Source organism: Moschus berezovskii, chromosome 4 (genome assembly GCF_049115385.1).
Source record: "Moschus berezovskii isolate FMDL1 chromosome 4, NW_MosBer_1.0, whole genome shotgun sequence".
In the NCBI taxonomy this organism is placed as follows: domain Eukaryota; kingdom Metazoa; phylum Chordata; class Mammalia; order Artiodactyla; family Moschidae; genus Moschus; species Moschus berezovskii.
In genome coordinates, this window is record NC_142463.1 from 100,889,699 (window position 1) to 100,905,415 (window position 15,717).

General features: G+C 41.8%; 1 protein-coding gene across 1 annotated transcript; it reads right to left on the minus strand.

Annotated features, from left to right (window-relative positions):
* Positions 1 to 134: 134 nt before the first annotated feature.
* Positions 135 to 15,678, minus strand: POLR3C (RNA polymerase III subunit C). The gene is made up of 15 exons (XM_055403491.2): positions 15,547 to 15,678; positions 13,928 to 14,094; positions 13,075 to 13,330; positions 12,779 to 12,964; positions 11,625 to 11,713; positions 9,060 to 9,164; positions 8,839 to 8,931; positions 6,619 to 6,699; positions 6,337 to 6,388; positions 5,779 to 5,839; positions 5,184 to 5,334; positions 4,336 to 4,437; positions 4,177 to 4,226; positions 3,602 to 3,751; positions 135 to 2,095 (listed from the first exon to the last, which is right to left on the minus strand). The coding sequence occupies exons 2-15, from the start codon at positions 14,072 to 14,074 to the stop codon at positions 2,017 to 2,019; spliced, it is 1,602 nt and encodes a 533-aa protein (XP_055259466.1). The 5' UTR covers positions 14,075 to 14,094; positions 15,547 to 15,678; the 3' UTR covers positions 135 to 2,016.
* Positions 15,679 to 15,717: the final 39 nt, after the last annotated feature.

The window sequence follows — 15,717 nt, forward strand, 5'->3', positions numbered from 1 at the left end:
ATCAGTCCTTCCAATGAACACCCAGGACTGATCTCCTTTAGAATGGACTGGTTGGATCTTCTTGCAGTCCAAGGGACTCTCAAGAGGCTTCTCCAACACCACAGTTCAAAAGCATCAATTCTTCGGCGATCAGCTTTCTTCACAGTCCAACTCTCACATCCATACATGACCACTGGAAAAACCATAGCCTTGACTAGACAGACCTTGGTTGGCAAAGTAATGTCTCTGCTTTTTAATATGCTGTCTAGGTTGGTCATAAGTTTCCTTCCAAGGAGTAAGCGTCTTTTAATTTCATGGCTGCAATCAGCATCCACAGTGATAAATGTTCTCAAATCTGTGTCTTAATTTCCAGCCTCCAGTGCCCTAGTTCAAGTCTTCTTCATATTCTGCTTGAGATATTATTACAAGTCTGTAAGTAGTCCCATCATAAAAGAAATCAGTCCTGAATATTCATTGGAAGGACTGATGCTAAAGCTGACACTCCAATACTTTGGCCACTTGATGCAAAGAACTGACTCATTTGAAAAGACCCTGATGCTGGGAAAGATTGAAGGCAGAAGGAGAAGGGGAAGACAGAGGACGAGATGGTTGGATGGCATCACCGACTCAACGGACATGGGTTTGAATAAACCCTGGGAATTGGTGATGGACAGGGAGGCTTGGTGTGCAGCAGTCCATGGGGTCACAGAATCAGACACGCTTGAGTGACTGAACTGATATAGTCCTGCCCCCGCTAATTCATTCTCTACAGTTCAGAGTGATCTTTCCAAAATACAAGTCTGCTCATTTTGCTTCTCAGTGCTCTCAGGATAAGCTACTTACCACAGCATAGCAAGGACCCACCAGTCCTTGCTCCTGCCTGTCAATTCTGGCAGGACTTATGCCGTTTTCTAGTCATATCCTATTTGTGGTTCCCCTAAGAAACAGGCTCTGCTTCCCTCTGGGGCCTTTCCCCCTCTCACCTGGTAAATCCCTATCTTTCAGAATACAGATTGTGTCACTTCTCTTTGCTTTCTTTCTTGCCTAACCCTTTCCCCCTTTACTTCTATACCACAGCCCCCCGACACATCCTTGTACTTATTTGTCTCCTTTCATTACATTTGTGCTTGAGGCTATTCATCTCTGCATCCTAGAACTGGGGAATGTAACTCGTGCTAAAAAATGACGGTAAGTGTCTTGAAGGCAGAGATGGTATTGTATTAAGAGTTATCTTTGTATAAAGTTAATTGGCATTCCAATTTTAATGATTTAGGACTAACATTGGTAGCAGCAAACTGAAGTGATTATGAAACAACATCTAACTGCTTTAAATGAAATGAAGCTGCTGGGACAAATTATGCCAACTAGAGTAGTCATCTATCCACAGTACTGAGAGAGGGAAGTTACAATTGCCAGTTTTTAGGAATAATGGTGAAGAGAAAGGCAGTGATTTATTGAGTGCTTCTCATATGTCAAGCACTGTGCTAAGTATTTCACACCATAATTTCAGATATGTTAGAAGCCCAGAGCTGCAAATGTGACATTTATCCACAGATTTTAGTACGACTGCTTGGGCCAATCCACCTGCTGGCCCTAAAAACAGCTTTCATCCCCTCTGTGGTAGTCTTTCACGTTCTCTGCACTGTGTGTGTGTTTAATAATATCGTTTAACAAAGTAAAGAACAGGTGCAGCTTTTTGAAAATGGAATAAAAAGCTTAGGAAGAAGTTTTTCTCATTGTCAGGGATGTTCAAACACAGCTTTAGCTGACTTCTCGGTGGGAACTGATGCATCTAATAGCTGATTAATCTAGTTGATTTAAGGTTCTTTCTCCTGCCAAGATTTGATGAGGGTAGAATATAATGATGGTTCTAAAACAGGATCAGCAAACTTAAAAAAAAGACAGGTCACACTCTTTCTGGTGTACTCTGGGGGGTAGGGAGAGGGAATGTCAGGACAGAATCTCGATCTTCCCCTACTCCTTTATTCTTCCTTCCAATCCCCTCAGATCTTTGAGGAAGACTTTTCTTCTGGGTCACTATCTCTTCATGGTGCTCTCGATGTATGACTCCAGCAGGAAGATGGTTTCATCCACCTGGATCTCACAGGCATCCAACCTGAGTGAAAAAAATGAGAGCAATTGTCCAGACTGAACATTTATCAGCACATTTAAGATTAGAGGCTGGACTGGTTACCCTCAAATGTACTGGGCAAAAAGCAAGAGAACTAATAGCTCATTCTCCCATTGACCAAGCATCTCATATGTGCTAGGCACTGTGGAAATTGCTGAGGGTTCAAAAAACAACGCCTCTGTCCCAGGAGAAGTTATAGTCTAATGTGCAAGGAGGAAAAACCACATGTTAAAGGCACAGGTGTAAAAGGACCTAGTGTATTTTAAAATAGAAGGTGAGAGTGGCTGAGGCTGAAAGTGATTAGGAATAGAAGGGAATACCGCTTCTACTGATAATACTGATAAAGGTCATCTATGAAAAACCCATACCGAGCATCATACTTAGTGGAGAATGACTGAAAACCTTCCCCCTATGATTAGGAGCAAGACAAGGATGCATGCTTTTTACTTCCATTCAACATTTCACTGGAAGTTCTAGTCTGGAAATTAGGCAAGAAAAACAAACAAAAGGTATCTAGATTGAAAAGGAGAAGTAAAGCTATTTCTAATTCACAGATGACATAATCCTATAGAAGAAAAATCTCAAAGGATCCACAAAAAACTTACCACATCTAGTAAATGAATTGGCAAAATTACAGGATATAAAATCAAAACACAAAAATCAGTTCTATTTCCATACATTGGCAATGAACAATTCAAAAATGAAATTTAAGAAAACATTAAAACAGCATCAAAAAAGAATAAACAGGAATAAATTTAACCAAAAAAACTGTAAGACTTGAATACTGAAAACATCATTGAATGAGATTAAGGAAGAACTAAGGAAATGGAAAGACCTCTCATATTCATGGGTTGGAAGATTTAGTATCATTAAGATGGCAATCTTCCCCAGGTTCAAAGCAATCTCTATGAAGGTCTATGGTGAGGAGTGAAAGGAAATGAGGAAGAAGCGACAGGCCAAGTACGAGACCATGAAAGGACTTGTATGTTACGCCAAGGAGGCTGGTCTTTATGCTGTAAACAAGAGGTCAGTAAAGCATTTAAAGCAGGAGAGTGATAGTATTAATCTCTTTAAAGAAACTAACTTTGAAAGCATTATAAGAAAGGGTTTGAAGGGGGAGGTGACTGCGAAGGTCTGGGAAAAAGGTGAGAAGGGCGTGCACGTGAAAGGCCAGATTTGGGACACTCTGCTGAAGCAACAGCAACAGTCGGGGTGAACATGAGATGGCGCGGGGGAGGGGGTGAGAGAGAGAGAGAGAGGAGACAGAGAGAGAGGAGGAAGGGGAGAGAGAGAGGTGAGGGCGGAGAGGCTGAGGGTATCTTCAGAAATCTGAGCTCAGGAAAGTAGGTGGATTAAATTCTGTTCATTGAGGTGCGGAGGAAGATAGAGAGTTTCAGTTTGCTCATGTTAAGTTGGAGGGGTGGCAGGATATCAAAGTGGATGTGTCTGGAGGGTACTTTGAAACACAGCTTTGGAGTCTGTGAGGCTCACTTGTTGACGTTGCGTTTCAGGGTCTCTAGCTGCTGGCGTTCGGGGGCTGTGATCATCTCCTCTATCTCCTGTAGCTGCGCCTCCTCTGCACCTGTAGCCTGCATGGATGCAATGATGGCTTCTACCCTCTGAGACTTTTCTAGCAGACGCCTGTCAGAACAACACAACTCTGAGGCATGTCCCCCAGCCTTGGAGATTCTTTTATCCCACAGACCTGGGCCATAACTCCCCCTTTACCGTGTTCCTGGTCCAAGTGGACAATGTCACTCTCTAAGGATGTTTTCTGCAAGTTTAATTAGAAATGTGACTTTATTCCTGAAACTCTTGCTGCTTCTCACTTGTACTCAAAGTTTGGTGCCAGTTTATACGTTGCTCATAAATTTAATCTGCAAAACTATTTCACTGGGGATATATGACTAAAGTGTATATGAATGCATGATTATGCCAACCTAAGCCAATAATTCAGTGCAACCAGACAGGTTATTATCTCTATTGGTTTCCATTTCTATAGGACATTTCCCCATAAGCTTTTTGGCCTTGAAAAATGTAATTACTCAGTTGAAAATGTTACTCACTTGTTTTCTTTGGTTTCAAATTGTCTCCTTTCTATTAAGTTGGCTACACTCTGAGGAGAGAGAAGAAATGCACGTAGTTCTATACAAGTAGCTCAGGCAAAACAACTGAAGGGGGCGTGAGGGTGAGACATCTCCGTAGAGGGGATGGGGAGCAGGTACCTTGCAGCACCTGTGCAGCAGCATTCGGGCAGCTGACAGGATGTTCACAGTATATAAGTAGAAGGTCCGGGATGGGGCATGGTCCGGTGTTTTGGGAATTTCCTATTTGTCCACAGAAAGAAAAATGAGACGTTATACTTTCCTTCAGAATTGGCAAAGTAAATACCTGCGCCATCTGGAGTTACTAAGCCCTCTCTTTCACCTATATTCCCTCTTTCCCAGTCATATAGCATCTGTGTTTATAGCATAATCGGCCATATGGAGGGCTGGGATGTCCTGTTTTTCCCTTTGATTGTCAACATCCTGAGTGGGGAAGAAAGAGAAGGCACTTAAAATTTGCTGAGCAACTCTTATTTGCCAAGTAGACTGTATTTGATTTTTACGACAAACTATTTCTGTTACCTCCATCTAGCACCATTTTGCAGGTGGGACAAAAGGATGGTAGTGTAACAGGGTGATAGGCAGAGCTGTGATTCTGATTCCAAAATCCATTCTATCTTACTTCCTTTTAGGGTAGAGTACATAGCTCTGCATGCAGTGAAGACCCAACAGATGCTACTGACACAATGACCGGTAATAAACTTAAGGCTTGAGGAAAGGATAAACCATAGGAACAAGGAGCTAAAGAAAAAAAGGTAGGGTGATTCTGGGGTGATTTCTTGGCTGTGCCTCTTTTTTACAAGGCCAGATAAAGCTCCACAGTTATCTTGCAAGTGCTTGCTATGTCTTTGTCAATCTTTTTTTCCCTTCTGTCTCAAAGACTGATACAGAATTTGTTTGAGGTTCAGAATATTTGCTTCAGGAATTTCTCTAATCCATCACCTCTGCTGGTTGGCAATTATTATTACCTGCAGTGATATGAAATTTTCTGAGAGCATCTTATAAAGCATATCCTTTGCCTCCTTTGCTGGAATCATTGCAAAGTCTTCTACCTGCTTCTGCTCCAGGTGTTTCTTTTGTAAAACTAGACGGAATATTCTGGCACAGCGAGATCCAAATCTGGAAAGGAATAAAGAAAGCAAATGGCATGCCAACATAAATTAGCTTTAGTTCTTAGTCACAGAGGGTTGTTTAGTGTCTATGTGTGGCGCAAGGACCTGAGAGGAACAGCAGTCAGAGAATCCTTCCTAACTCCATGGATCAATGACAATACTGCTAATCATAAGAGAGTCACCAACTGCTGACTCGAATGCCTCAGTTCCCACATTTGTAAGGAAAGGTGTTAGGAAGGCTGATGAATTGGCATCCCTGGGAATTAAGTAGCAGGGTATTTAGGGTAAAGAGCAGTAATAGATGGGATCCATAGCAGTCTAATGGAAAATGGGGCAAGATGTGCCAAGGTGTGCCTATACTGGTTGGTTACCTGATGATCAAATCATTTGTTCAGATGGGGTGTGGAAAGGAAGTACCTGACCCCCAACGCTTTCAGGGTAACTGCCTTACCTCTCTTGTACGACGGACTCCAGAGTGGCCGTGGCTAGAGATCCTAGAGCTTTGTGCAGGTCTTTATGTAGAGGGTAAAGGTCACTCCATAATGTTTTGGCCTGGATATTGTGCTCTTAGTTTTATTCCCGAGTCTTTAATTTAAAATTTAAATACTGTTTTGTTTTTCACATTAGTCTCATTTATGTTGTGTAAGTATTTCAAAACCTTAATTAACTAAAGGTGCTTAAGTCAGGGTTTTGCTTAACTAAAATTTAGTTGGTTAAAAGTCTGTTTTGCTTCTTTATCATCAGTGTCTCAGTTCAATTTTCTAACTTGCTTAGTATACTGTATGTGTGTGTTAGTCGCTCAGTCGTGTCCAACTCTTTGCAACCCCATGGACTGTAGCCCGCTAGGCTCTTCTGACTGTGGAATTCTCTAGGCAAGAATACTGGAGTGAGCTGCCATTCCCTTCCCCACTTAGTATACTAAATATCATCAAATCTTTCCTAAAGTCACCCTTCTGATTCATAGTTCAGGCTGCCTGACTGTTAAGGAAATAACCACCCGTAAGGATACTGATGACATACATTCCTCCACCACTGTCGCCAGACTTTCCAACAAACTCTAGCTATTAAAAAAAGAGAGAGAGAACTTGTGTTATCTGAATGGAAAGTCCAGTGATTCTGTTTCCAGAAGAGCAAATATGGTCAAGTTGGTAGGAGGAAGCTCTCCCATCAGGCGATGGTAGAGAAATTGTCTGAGCTGGCTAGGTAGAGAATGAAGCTGCAGAAGACTGCTACCAGTTTTCAGCGGCTGAAATTAATCCTAAACACAATAGAAAAAAAAAAAAAGACTTACTGGATCATCTGCCAGCAGAGTGAGATACTGATCAAGAACTTGCTTAGAGATGTTATAGCCAACAGGTAGGGATCTGAAGATCTATGGAGCAAAAAGACACAGTGAAAAAGGGTTTGGGAACTTAGAACTGGTGACATTGTTGAAATAAAGATGTTTTAATTTTAGATATCACAAGTATAAAAACGTCCCAAAGCACAGCAGCATTGTTGGTAAGAGTAAAAAACTGGAAAGAATTCACATGTCCAATAATAAGGAATTCATTAAAATACAGTACACCGTGGCCACATTAAGTGGAATGTGATATGGCCATTATAAAGAATGAGACAGATCATGAAAAGGAAGTTTATATATACTGTCACATGAGAGAAGCAAGTTTAGAATAGTATGCAGAGTATAATCCCTTTATAAATTTTTGTTAAAAAATATACATGCTGCTGCTGCTAAGTCACGTCAGTCGTGTCCAACTCTGTGCGACCCCATAGACGGAAGCCCACCAGGCTCCCCCGTCCCTGGGATTCTCCAGGCAAGAACACTGGAGTGGGTTGCCATTTCCTTCTCCAATGCATGAAAGTGAAAAGTGAAAGGGAAGTTGCTCAGTCGTGTCCGACTCTTAGCGAGCCCATGGACTGTAGCCTACCAGGCTCCTCCGTCCATGGGATTTCCCAGGCAAGAGTACTGGAGTGGGGTGCCATTGCCTTCTCCAAAAAATATACATATACCTACATTTAAGTGAGAAGTCTGAATATAAGAAATCTGAATAAAGATATGTATCAAACTACTGAGAAAGATCTCTGGGGTTGGGATTATGCAAAACTACGTATGTATTTAAACTAGAGTATGTTACATACAACAAGCACAGATTGTAAGGATTCAGTTTGATGAGTGCTGATAATTCTATATACCCATGTAACTACCATCTACAAGATATAGCACTTGCCTGCCATTTCTGAAAGTTTGGGGAACTACAACTTTGAAAAACTATACATTTCTAGGGACTTCCCTGGTGGTCCAGTGGCTGAGACTCTGCTCCCAAAGCAGGGTGCCCACGTTCAATCCCTGGTCAGGGAACTAGATCCCACATGCTGCAACTAAGAGTTTGCCTGCTGCAGTGAAAGATCCTGCATGCTGCAACAAAGATCAAAGATTCCACATGTAGCAACTAAGACCTGGTCCAGCTAAATAAATAAATATCAAAAAAGAACTATAGATCTCTAAATACAGGTCATATAATCATTTCTGTCATTGGAAAAATATTTGTACTTAAATTTTTGTTATATAATAAAAAAATTTAAACACTGTAAAAATAAAACTATATTTAATATGGATAAATATTGGCATGATTACGAAAAGTAACAGAATATAAAGTATTTGATATATTAAATATTTTTTCAATCAAAACTTAATAAACAAAATATTAAAAAATTAAAAAATATATAATACACTGAAAAAACAAATACAAGCAGCCAAATAATATCCTGAGCACTAAGGCTCAGATTCCAAACAGTGAATACTTAGAACAATTAAGAGTAATCTGTACCATATATATACAATGAAATACTATTCAGCCATGGATTAACCTATAGGTTATCATACTAAGTAGAGTAAATCAGAAAGAGAAAGACAAATACTACACAGTATCATTTATATGTGGAATCTAAAATATGACACAAATGAACTTATCTACGAAACAGAAACAGACTTACAGAGAACAGACTTGTAGTTGCCAAGAGGGAGGTGGGTAGGGGAGGGTTTGATTGGGAGTTTGGGATAAGCAGATGGGAACTATTACATATAGAATGAATGAACAACAAGGTTTGCTATATAGCACAGGGAACTATATTCAATATCCTGTGATAAACCAATAAGGAGAAGAACATGAAAAAGCAAAGAATGTGTGTGTGTATATATAAAAGCTGAATCACTTTGCTGTATAGCAGAAATTAATGCAACATTGTAAATCAACTGTACTTCAATAAAATATATTAAAAAAAAAAAGAATTACTTGTACTTTGACTAAAATAGTGGTTTAGGTTTTTAAAGGTTGAATCCCCAAGAGACCAAATATTTCAGTACCTACTACCTGGGGATAATCACTGTCCCACCTCAATTGGCAAAAACCCTTTCTTTCAAGGTCTGGACCTTAACCTAATCCCAGGCTGTATGTATAATAATTATAACATCCAGGAGTCAGAAAACTAGTATAAGAAGCATTAAGCTCACCTCGTTGGAAGACAATGGCTGGGTGAAGGGGGCACCAGAGGGAGTGGTGACCTCACTCATCCGGAGCATGGTCCTCACGATCTCACTACTGGTCTAGGTTTGAACAGTGAACCAGAATTCAGAATTCACTCTGCTGCGTGGGCTCTGGCTATATGCCAATGGCCACATCTGGTAAACTGTAATGTTCCTGATAGCCACTGTCCCACCCACTTAGATATCACCTGGTCCATCCTGTTGGCAACTGCGCTGACAATGGCTTGGTCACGGAAGTGCTGGTGGAATCTGTCAAGGTTGGTCTGCCAATAAATCCCATCATCTGGAATGGGCTGAGGAGGAGAAAAGTATTAGAAAGAAACATTTAGATACAATGAAGTTTTCTAGGTAGGAGTTTGGATTTCACTGTTCCTTTTCTTATACCAGATATGACTGAGCGACTTCACTTTTACTTTTCACTTTCACACACTGGATAAGGAAATGGCAACCTACTCCAGTGTTCTTGTCTGGAGAATCCCAGGGACAGGGGAGCCTGGTGGGCTTCCATCTATGGGGTCACTCAGAGTTGGACACAACTGAAGTGACTTAGCAGCAGCAGAAGCAGTGACTAAATTGGCTGGAGGAAAAAACCATTCAATTGTGTGGATTTAGTGAAGTGAAGGCAATGGCACCCCACTCCAGTACTCTTGTCTGGAAAATCCCATGGACGGAGGAGCCTGGTAGGCTGCAGTCCATGGGGTCGCTAAGAGTCAGACACGACTGAGCAACTTCACTTTCACTTTTCACTTTCGTGCATTGGAGAAGGAAATGGCAACCCACTCCAATGTTCTTGCCTGGAGAATCCCAGGGACGGAAGAGCTGGGTGGGCTGCGTTTATGGGGTCGCACAGAGTCGGACACGACTGAAGTGACGTAGCAGCAGTGAAGTGAAAGTTGCTCAGTTGTGTCTGAATCTTTGCGACCCCATGGACTATACAGTCCATGGAATTCTCCAGGCCAGAATACTGGAGTGGGTAGCCTTTCCCTTCTCCAGGGGATGTTCCCAACCCAGGGATCAAACCCAGGTCTCCCACATTGCCGGTGGATTCTTTACCAGCTGAGACACAAGGGAAGCCCAACCAGAGGTCTACTTTTCTTTATCCTGTCATTACCTTATTTTAGGCTCTAATCTTGACTCACCTGAATGATTATAAGTAGCCTCCTAACTAATTTTCATTTTTTTAAAATGAACACTATAAAAGAGGATAATTTGGTTTTCTATTTTTAATCTTTTTCTTTTTGCACCGTCCTCCCCGTTTCTCATAGAGCTGTGCTTTTTTCAGCTTTTGGGGCACAGTCCCCCTGAAGAATCTGAAAAAGCTAAGAGTACTCTATAAAAAATGTTCATATGAACAAGTACAGGTGGACTCTCTGAAATGCATCCATGAAGTTGTACAAGTTATGAACCACTGTACTATAGTAACATTTCTAAAACTTAAATCTAGCTACTTCATTCACCTGTCTAAAATTCATCAACGAGTCCCCCTTATCTTCAGGGTGAAGTGTAAACCTCTTAGTCAATCAAAAAATATTTATTGATGTTATGCTAGTATTCCAGGTACCAGGGACAAGATATTGTCCTCAAAGAGTTATAGTCTATTGGAAGTACAAATAATAAATAATTTCATCTGCCTTTAAATGCTGTGAAGATGAAATGGGAAAATGTGGTAGAGAATGGAGTAGAGAGTGGGTAATGGTGCTCAAGCTCTTAAAAAAACAGCATTTGGACTGAGATTGGAATGATGAAAAAGAGGCAACTACATGAAGATCTGAGGGAAAGTATTTGAAGCAGAAGAAATCCTAGGGACGAAAGCCAAAAGACTAGAAAGAGCACATATGACATATTTAAGGGACGGAAGGAAGAGCTGAGTTTGGAGAGCCTTGTTTCTAGCAGATCATGCAAAGACTTAGTTCATGTAAGGGATAATAATCCATGGTAAAGATCTGGATTGCTTCTAAGAGTAATGGGAAGTTATTAAAGGAGTCAAAAATCAGTGATGGATTTTTTTTTTTTTTAAAGACAATCTAGGAAGTCATTTTGGCTCTTACGTCGGTATGAATGTAGGTAGGGAGACCACTTAGGAGAGTGCTGGTGAAGTCTTGACTACAGTGATACTGGTTTGGACTAAGGTGACTGGGGACGGTAAGAAACAGTCAGATTTGAATTGATTTTAGAAATTGGGTTGACAGGTTTTACTGTGACGTCAGATGGCTCCCAGGACTTTGGTCTAAGCAAATGGTATCCTAGGTGGTTGGTCTTGGTGATGTCCCTAAGATGAGGAAAGGTGAGGAGGGAGTAGATAGCTAGGAATGAGAAATCAATTACTCTGTTTTAGTCATACTACTTTTGGGATGCTTATTAGACATCTTTACAGGGATGCTGAGAAAGCATTTGAATGTAAGAGCTCAGGCCTACACATATCTTTCTAGACTCATTTGTGACCACTCATCCCTGTGGGTTTCTATAGTCCAGCCACAGTGGTCAATTTAAACTTTTTCTAGGCCTTTTATTTTTGCATAAGCTACTACCTCTGTCCAATGAGGTTAAGCCTCAGGAGGGAGACAGTAATGGACAGTATAGAGACAGTAATGGAGTGCCCTCTCTGTTAGTCTGTCCCTGGCCAACATTTGATGAAGTTCATAATCCTACTACTTCTCAACCCAAGAACCTTGAAGCTCTTTCGGGGCTTGGTATCTCAGTGCTCTTCCTGGCTGGCCTCAGGGTGAGGACTCCAAGTCCAGAAGCATCATTACCTCTTTGTTATCTGTGGTCTGTTTCGGTCTCTTGGCCTTGGGTTCCCCAGTAGCATCTTCGTCAGACGATCTCCTCCTTTTACCTTTCCCTGCCAAACAGAATAGTTGCACTGACAGGCTACATCTCCTATGATGACAGGAAACAGCAGAAGGTGACAGCAGGTGTCGCTATCCCAAAGACAGCTGTAGGGGCCTCTAGGTAAGAGATGCTGGGATGGAGGAACTACAAGAAATTCAAGTTAATGATGAAGTCATCTGAAACTCAACATGTTCACAAAGAAACTCATAGTCTCTCTCCCTCAAACTGCTCCTGTTCCAAGGCTTCCTTTCACAGTGAACAGTATGCTCATCCTTCCATGTAAGCCGGCCAGATGTCATTCTTGATTTCTGTTTTCCTCATCCCTTCTATGCCTAATTATTCACTGGTTTGTCTACATTTACCTTCACTCCATCCTTTCTGCAGATAGAAACATATTTTAAAAATGCAAATTAGATCATGTTACTTCCTCTAAAATCCTTCAGTAGTTTTCCTTCACATCTAGGATAAAGAACAAGTGCTCTGTGAGGTCTTGCATGATCTATTCCCTGCCTGTCTCTCTAACCTTATCGTATGGCTCTCTTTCCTTTGTTCTCTATGCTTTAACTATACTGATCTTCTTTTAATTCCTCAAATATACTGTTTTTTCCCTCACTACATACAATTCCTTTTGCCAAAAATGCTTATCCTCTGTACCTTTTCACACCTTACCTCATTGACTGGCTCCTACTTCTGCTTCAGATCTTGGTTCAAATGCCATTTTCTCAAAGAAGCATGTGCCCTAAACTCCCACGTAAATCTGGTCCCCTGTTATATATTTTCATAACACTCCTAACACACTTTTCATACTTTTCCTTCACAGTACTAATCACAGTTTATTAGTTATATATCCATGAGACTCTCTGATTAATGTAAGCTTCCTATACTAGACTCAAGCTCCATAAGGGCAAGGACCATAATGTTTTTTTCATCACTTTATACCACAGTTTCTGGCATAGAGCAAATCCTCGGTAACTGCTTCACTGAGTAAGTCATTCATTTAACAATCACTATGAAACTTTTATGAAAGAATCTGCAATTAGGGCAAGTCACAGATTTTGGGGTCAAAATTCCTTACCTATCAAGCTCAGTTTAGGAACCAGGTACATGTCCTTTTCATTGATGACAAGAGTGGGGGCAGGTGGTGGTGGCCCAGTATCTGAATTCTCAGTGGCAGGCACCAAGGGGCAACGCTGTACGAAGTGTGTGTCCACGAGTCGCACAAATGTGTTTGATACCTCAGCATAGTCCATGGTCTTGCCATCTGTATGACAGGAGGAAACAGGCAAATGAGACGGCCTCAGGTAGTTAAGGGTTCACTCCTGCAGCCAGTCAATCTATGCTTTTGTTAACAGCTGTGGATATAGTACTGACCCTCCATAGTCTCTGTGAGCCTATCTGCTACTTTCTTCACAACAGCTGACATTGTCATTTTGCCATTCAACAACAGCTCCTCAACAATCAGCTCTCCAGTGTCACTGTACAGTGTTTTGGCGGTATAGATGTACCGGGGATACCTAAGCATTCGCAACACCCGACTGCACTGGGCTTCATACTCTACCACGCCACGTTTGTGCACTTGATATATCACCAAGTTGTGCTGGATGAGGACACAAAGGGCTTTCTTTACCTAGAGAGGATATAAAAGAAAAAGAAAAATCTGAAGATGCAGTTCATTATTGCTGGCAAGTTTTGTCCAACAGTTTCCTAAACATCAAGAGACAGCTGCAAATTGCTCCCTCTCTCCCCTGGAATAGTTAGTAAGAACTGAATATCAGTGGGAAAAATCAGGAAGATTCCTTACTATGATGTTCATATTTCCTCCAATCTTTATCTTTCAGTTTACTTCCCCTCTATTATTCCCATTCCTAAAATGTAATACTGAGATTAACAGACTCATTATGAATAAATGAAGTATGGGATAGGAGGAGCAAAGACTTGCCTAAGAAGCCACAAGGAGCCAGAACACTTTGAGAAGCACAACCTTGGGCCCTATGTCTCATTCTCTCTCTCCTCTCAAACAACCCCATTCTGATCCCTAGGGCAGACTTTGCCCTTTTCCACTTTGTGGGGTTATCCAGTCTCTTACTCATGTTTGACTCTTTGCAACCCTATGGACTGCGGCACACCAGGTTCCTCTGTCCTTGTGGGGCAGGCAGTAACAATATTCAAGGGTAGGTAAAATAAATTAATGAAATGAAAGTTAAATGATGTGATCCAAACATACCTGATCCAGCGATGTTCCTGTGTCATGGGCAATAACTCTTAGGGGCTGGCTGCCAGTTCTGATTAGGTGGACTCCAATTTTTTCTACAATCTCTCCAAAATGCTCTTGTAGCAACAAAGAACACAGTTTAATTTCTGCTTGAGTCATTATGCTGAGGAGTCTCAGAGCTAGGAAAAAAAAAAAGACAGTATGATGGGAAGTTTTTCTTTTATGTTGGCAGCAGTATTGTTGAATGTAAATTCATGTTCTTTCTAGATGGCAATTTGACAGTAGATATACCAAAAGCCTTAAAATCTTGCATATCTTTGACCTAATTCTTTTGTTTTGGATATTCTGTTCCAAGGGAATGATAAAAATATGTCACTTTAGAATACTGATATTCTGGGAACCTAATAAGTGATTGTTTCAATAAATTATGGTATATGCATACAATGGAATTCTATGCCAACATTCACAATACAATATGTATTAGTGTAGAAAATTATTCATTAAGTGAAAGATGCAGGTTACAAAGCAAAATGTAGAGGAAAGTTCAATTATTGCGAAAAAACCCCCACATGCATGCATCGAAAAAGAAGACTGGAAACCTATGTATATGAGATTTATCTTTATGGGATCATGTATGATTCTCATTTTCTTGATAAATTGGGTGTAGGTGGTTTTGTGATCTACCACTGACCTTAGATTCTATACTTCATTGTTTCACTCCTATTGGGAATGAACAGGCAATGACAACTTTGCAGTCAGTCAGGAGGTAAATGATAGCTTCTCAACAGGGTGTTTCTGATAGGAGATGAAGTATGTTTTTAGCAAGGCAGTATTTAATTTTGAAATTTCTATTTCTTCACTGAAGTGGAGTGAAGTCGCTCAATCGTGTCCGACTCTTTGCGACCCCATGGACTGTAGTCCACCAGGCTCCTTGGTCCATGGGATTTTCCAGGCATGAATACTGGAGTCGGAGAAGGCACTGGCACCCCACTCCAGTACTCTTGCCTGGAAAATCCCATGGACGGAGGAGCCTGGTAGGCTGTAGTCCATGGCGTCGCAAAGAGTCGGACACGACTGAGCAACTTCACTTTCACTTTTCACTTTCATGCATTGGAGAAGGAAATGGCAACCTACTCCAGTGTTCTTGCCTGGAGAATCCCAGGGACGGGGGAGCCTGGTGGGCTGCCGTTTATGGGGTCGCACAGAGTGGGACACGACTGAAGTGACTTAGCACTAGCATACTGGAGTGGGTTGCCATTTCCTTCTCCTGGGGATCTTCCCGACTCAGGGATCGAACCCAGGTCTCCTGCATTGTAGGCAGGCGCTTTACCGTCTGAGCAAAAAGAAACAGACATGGTTGACTAAAGAATCACACGTGCTATCAAACACTGGTCTGTTCACTTATTTCTCCCAATTCCTCAGAAGCCAACCAAGACTATGCCTTTCAGCTTCACTATTCCCATTCACAGGTCTCTGCGAGACACATTCCCAGACCCTCTGCCATCCTCGAAAAGGATTTCTAGGGAGCCTGGCTGCTGGCTCTTCACTCCCTTCCCGCTGGTTCCGGTTCCGGAGTGGATCCCCGGGTCCAGAGGCAGGGCCGCCTCGTTCAGAACGCATTTTCCACTAACCTCTGTGTCAATGCAATGAAACGCCGCCGAGCTCCCCACGACTGCTTTGCGAGGTTCCCGCTGGCCGCCGGGGCACAGGGGGAGCCCAAGGTCCTTCCGCGCAGGAGCACGGCCGCCGAGGAGCACCGACGAAAGGAAAAACGCGTGCCGCTCTACCCCAGCGTTTCGGTG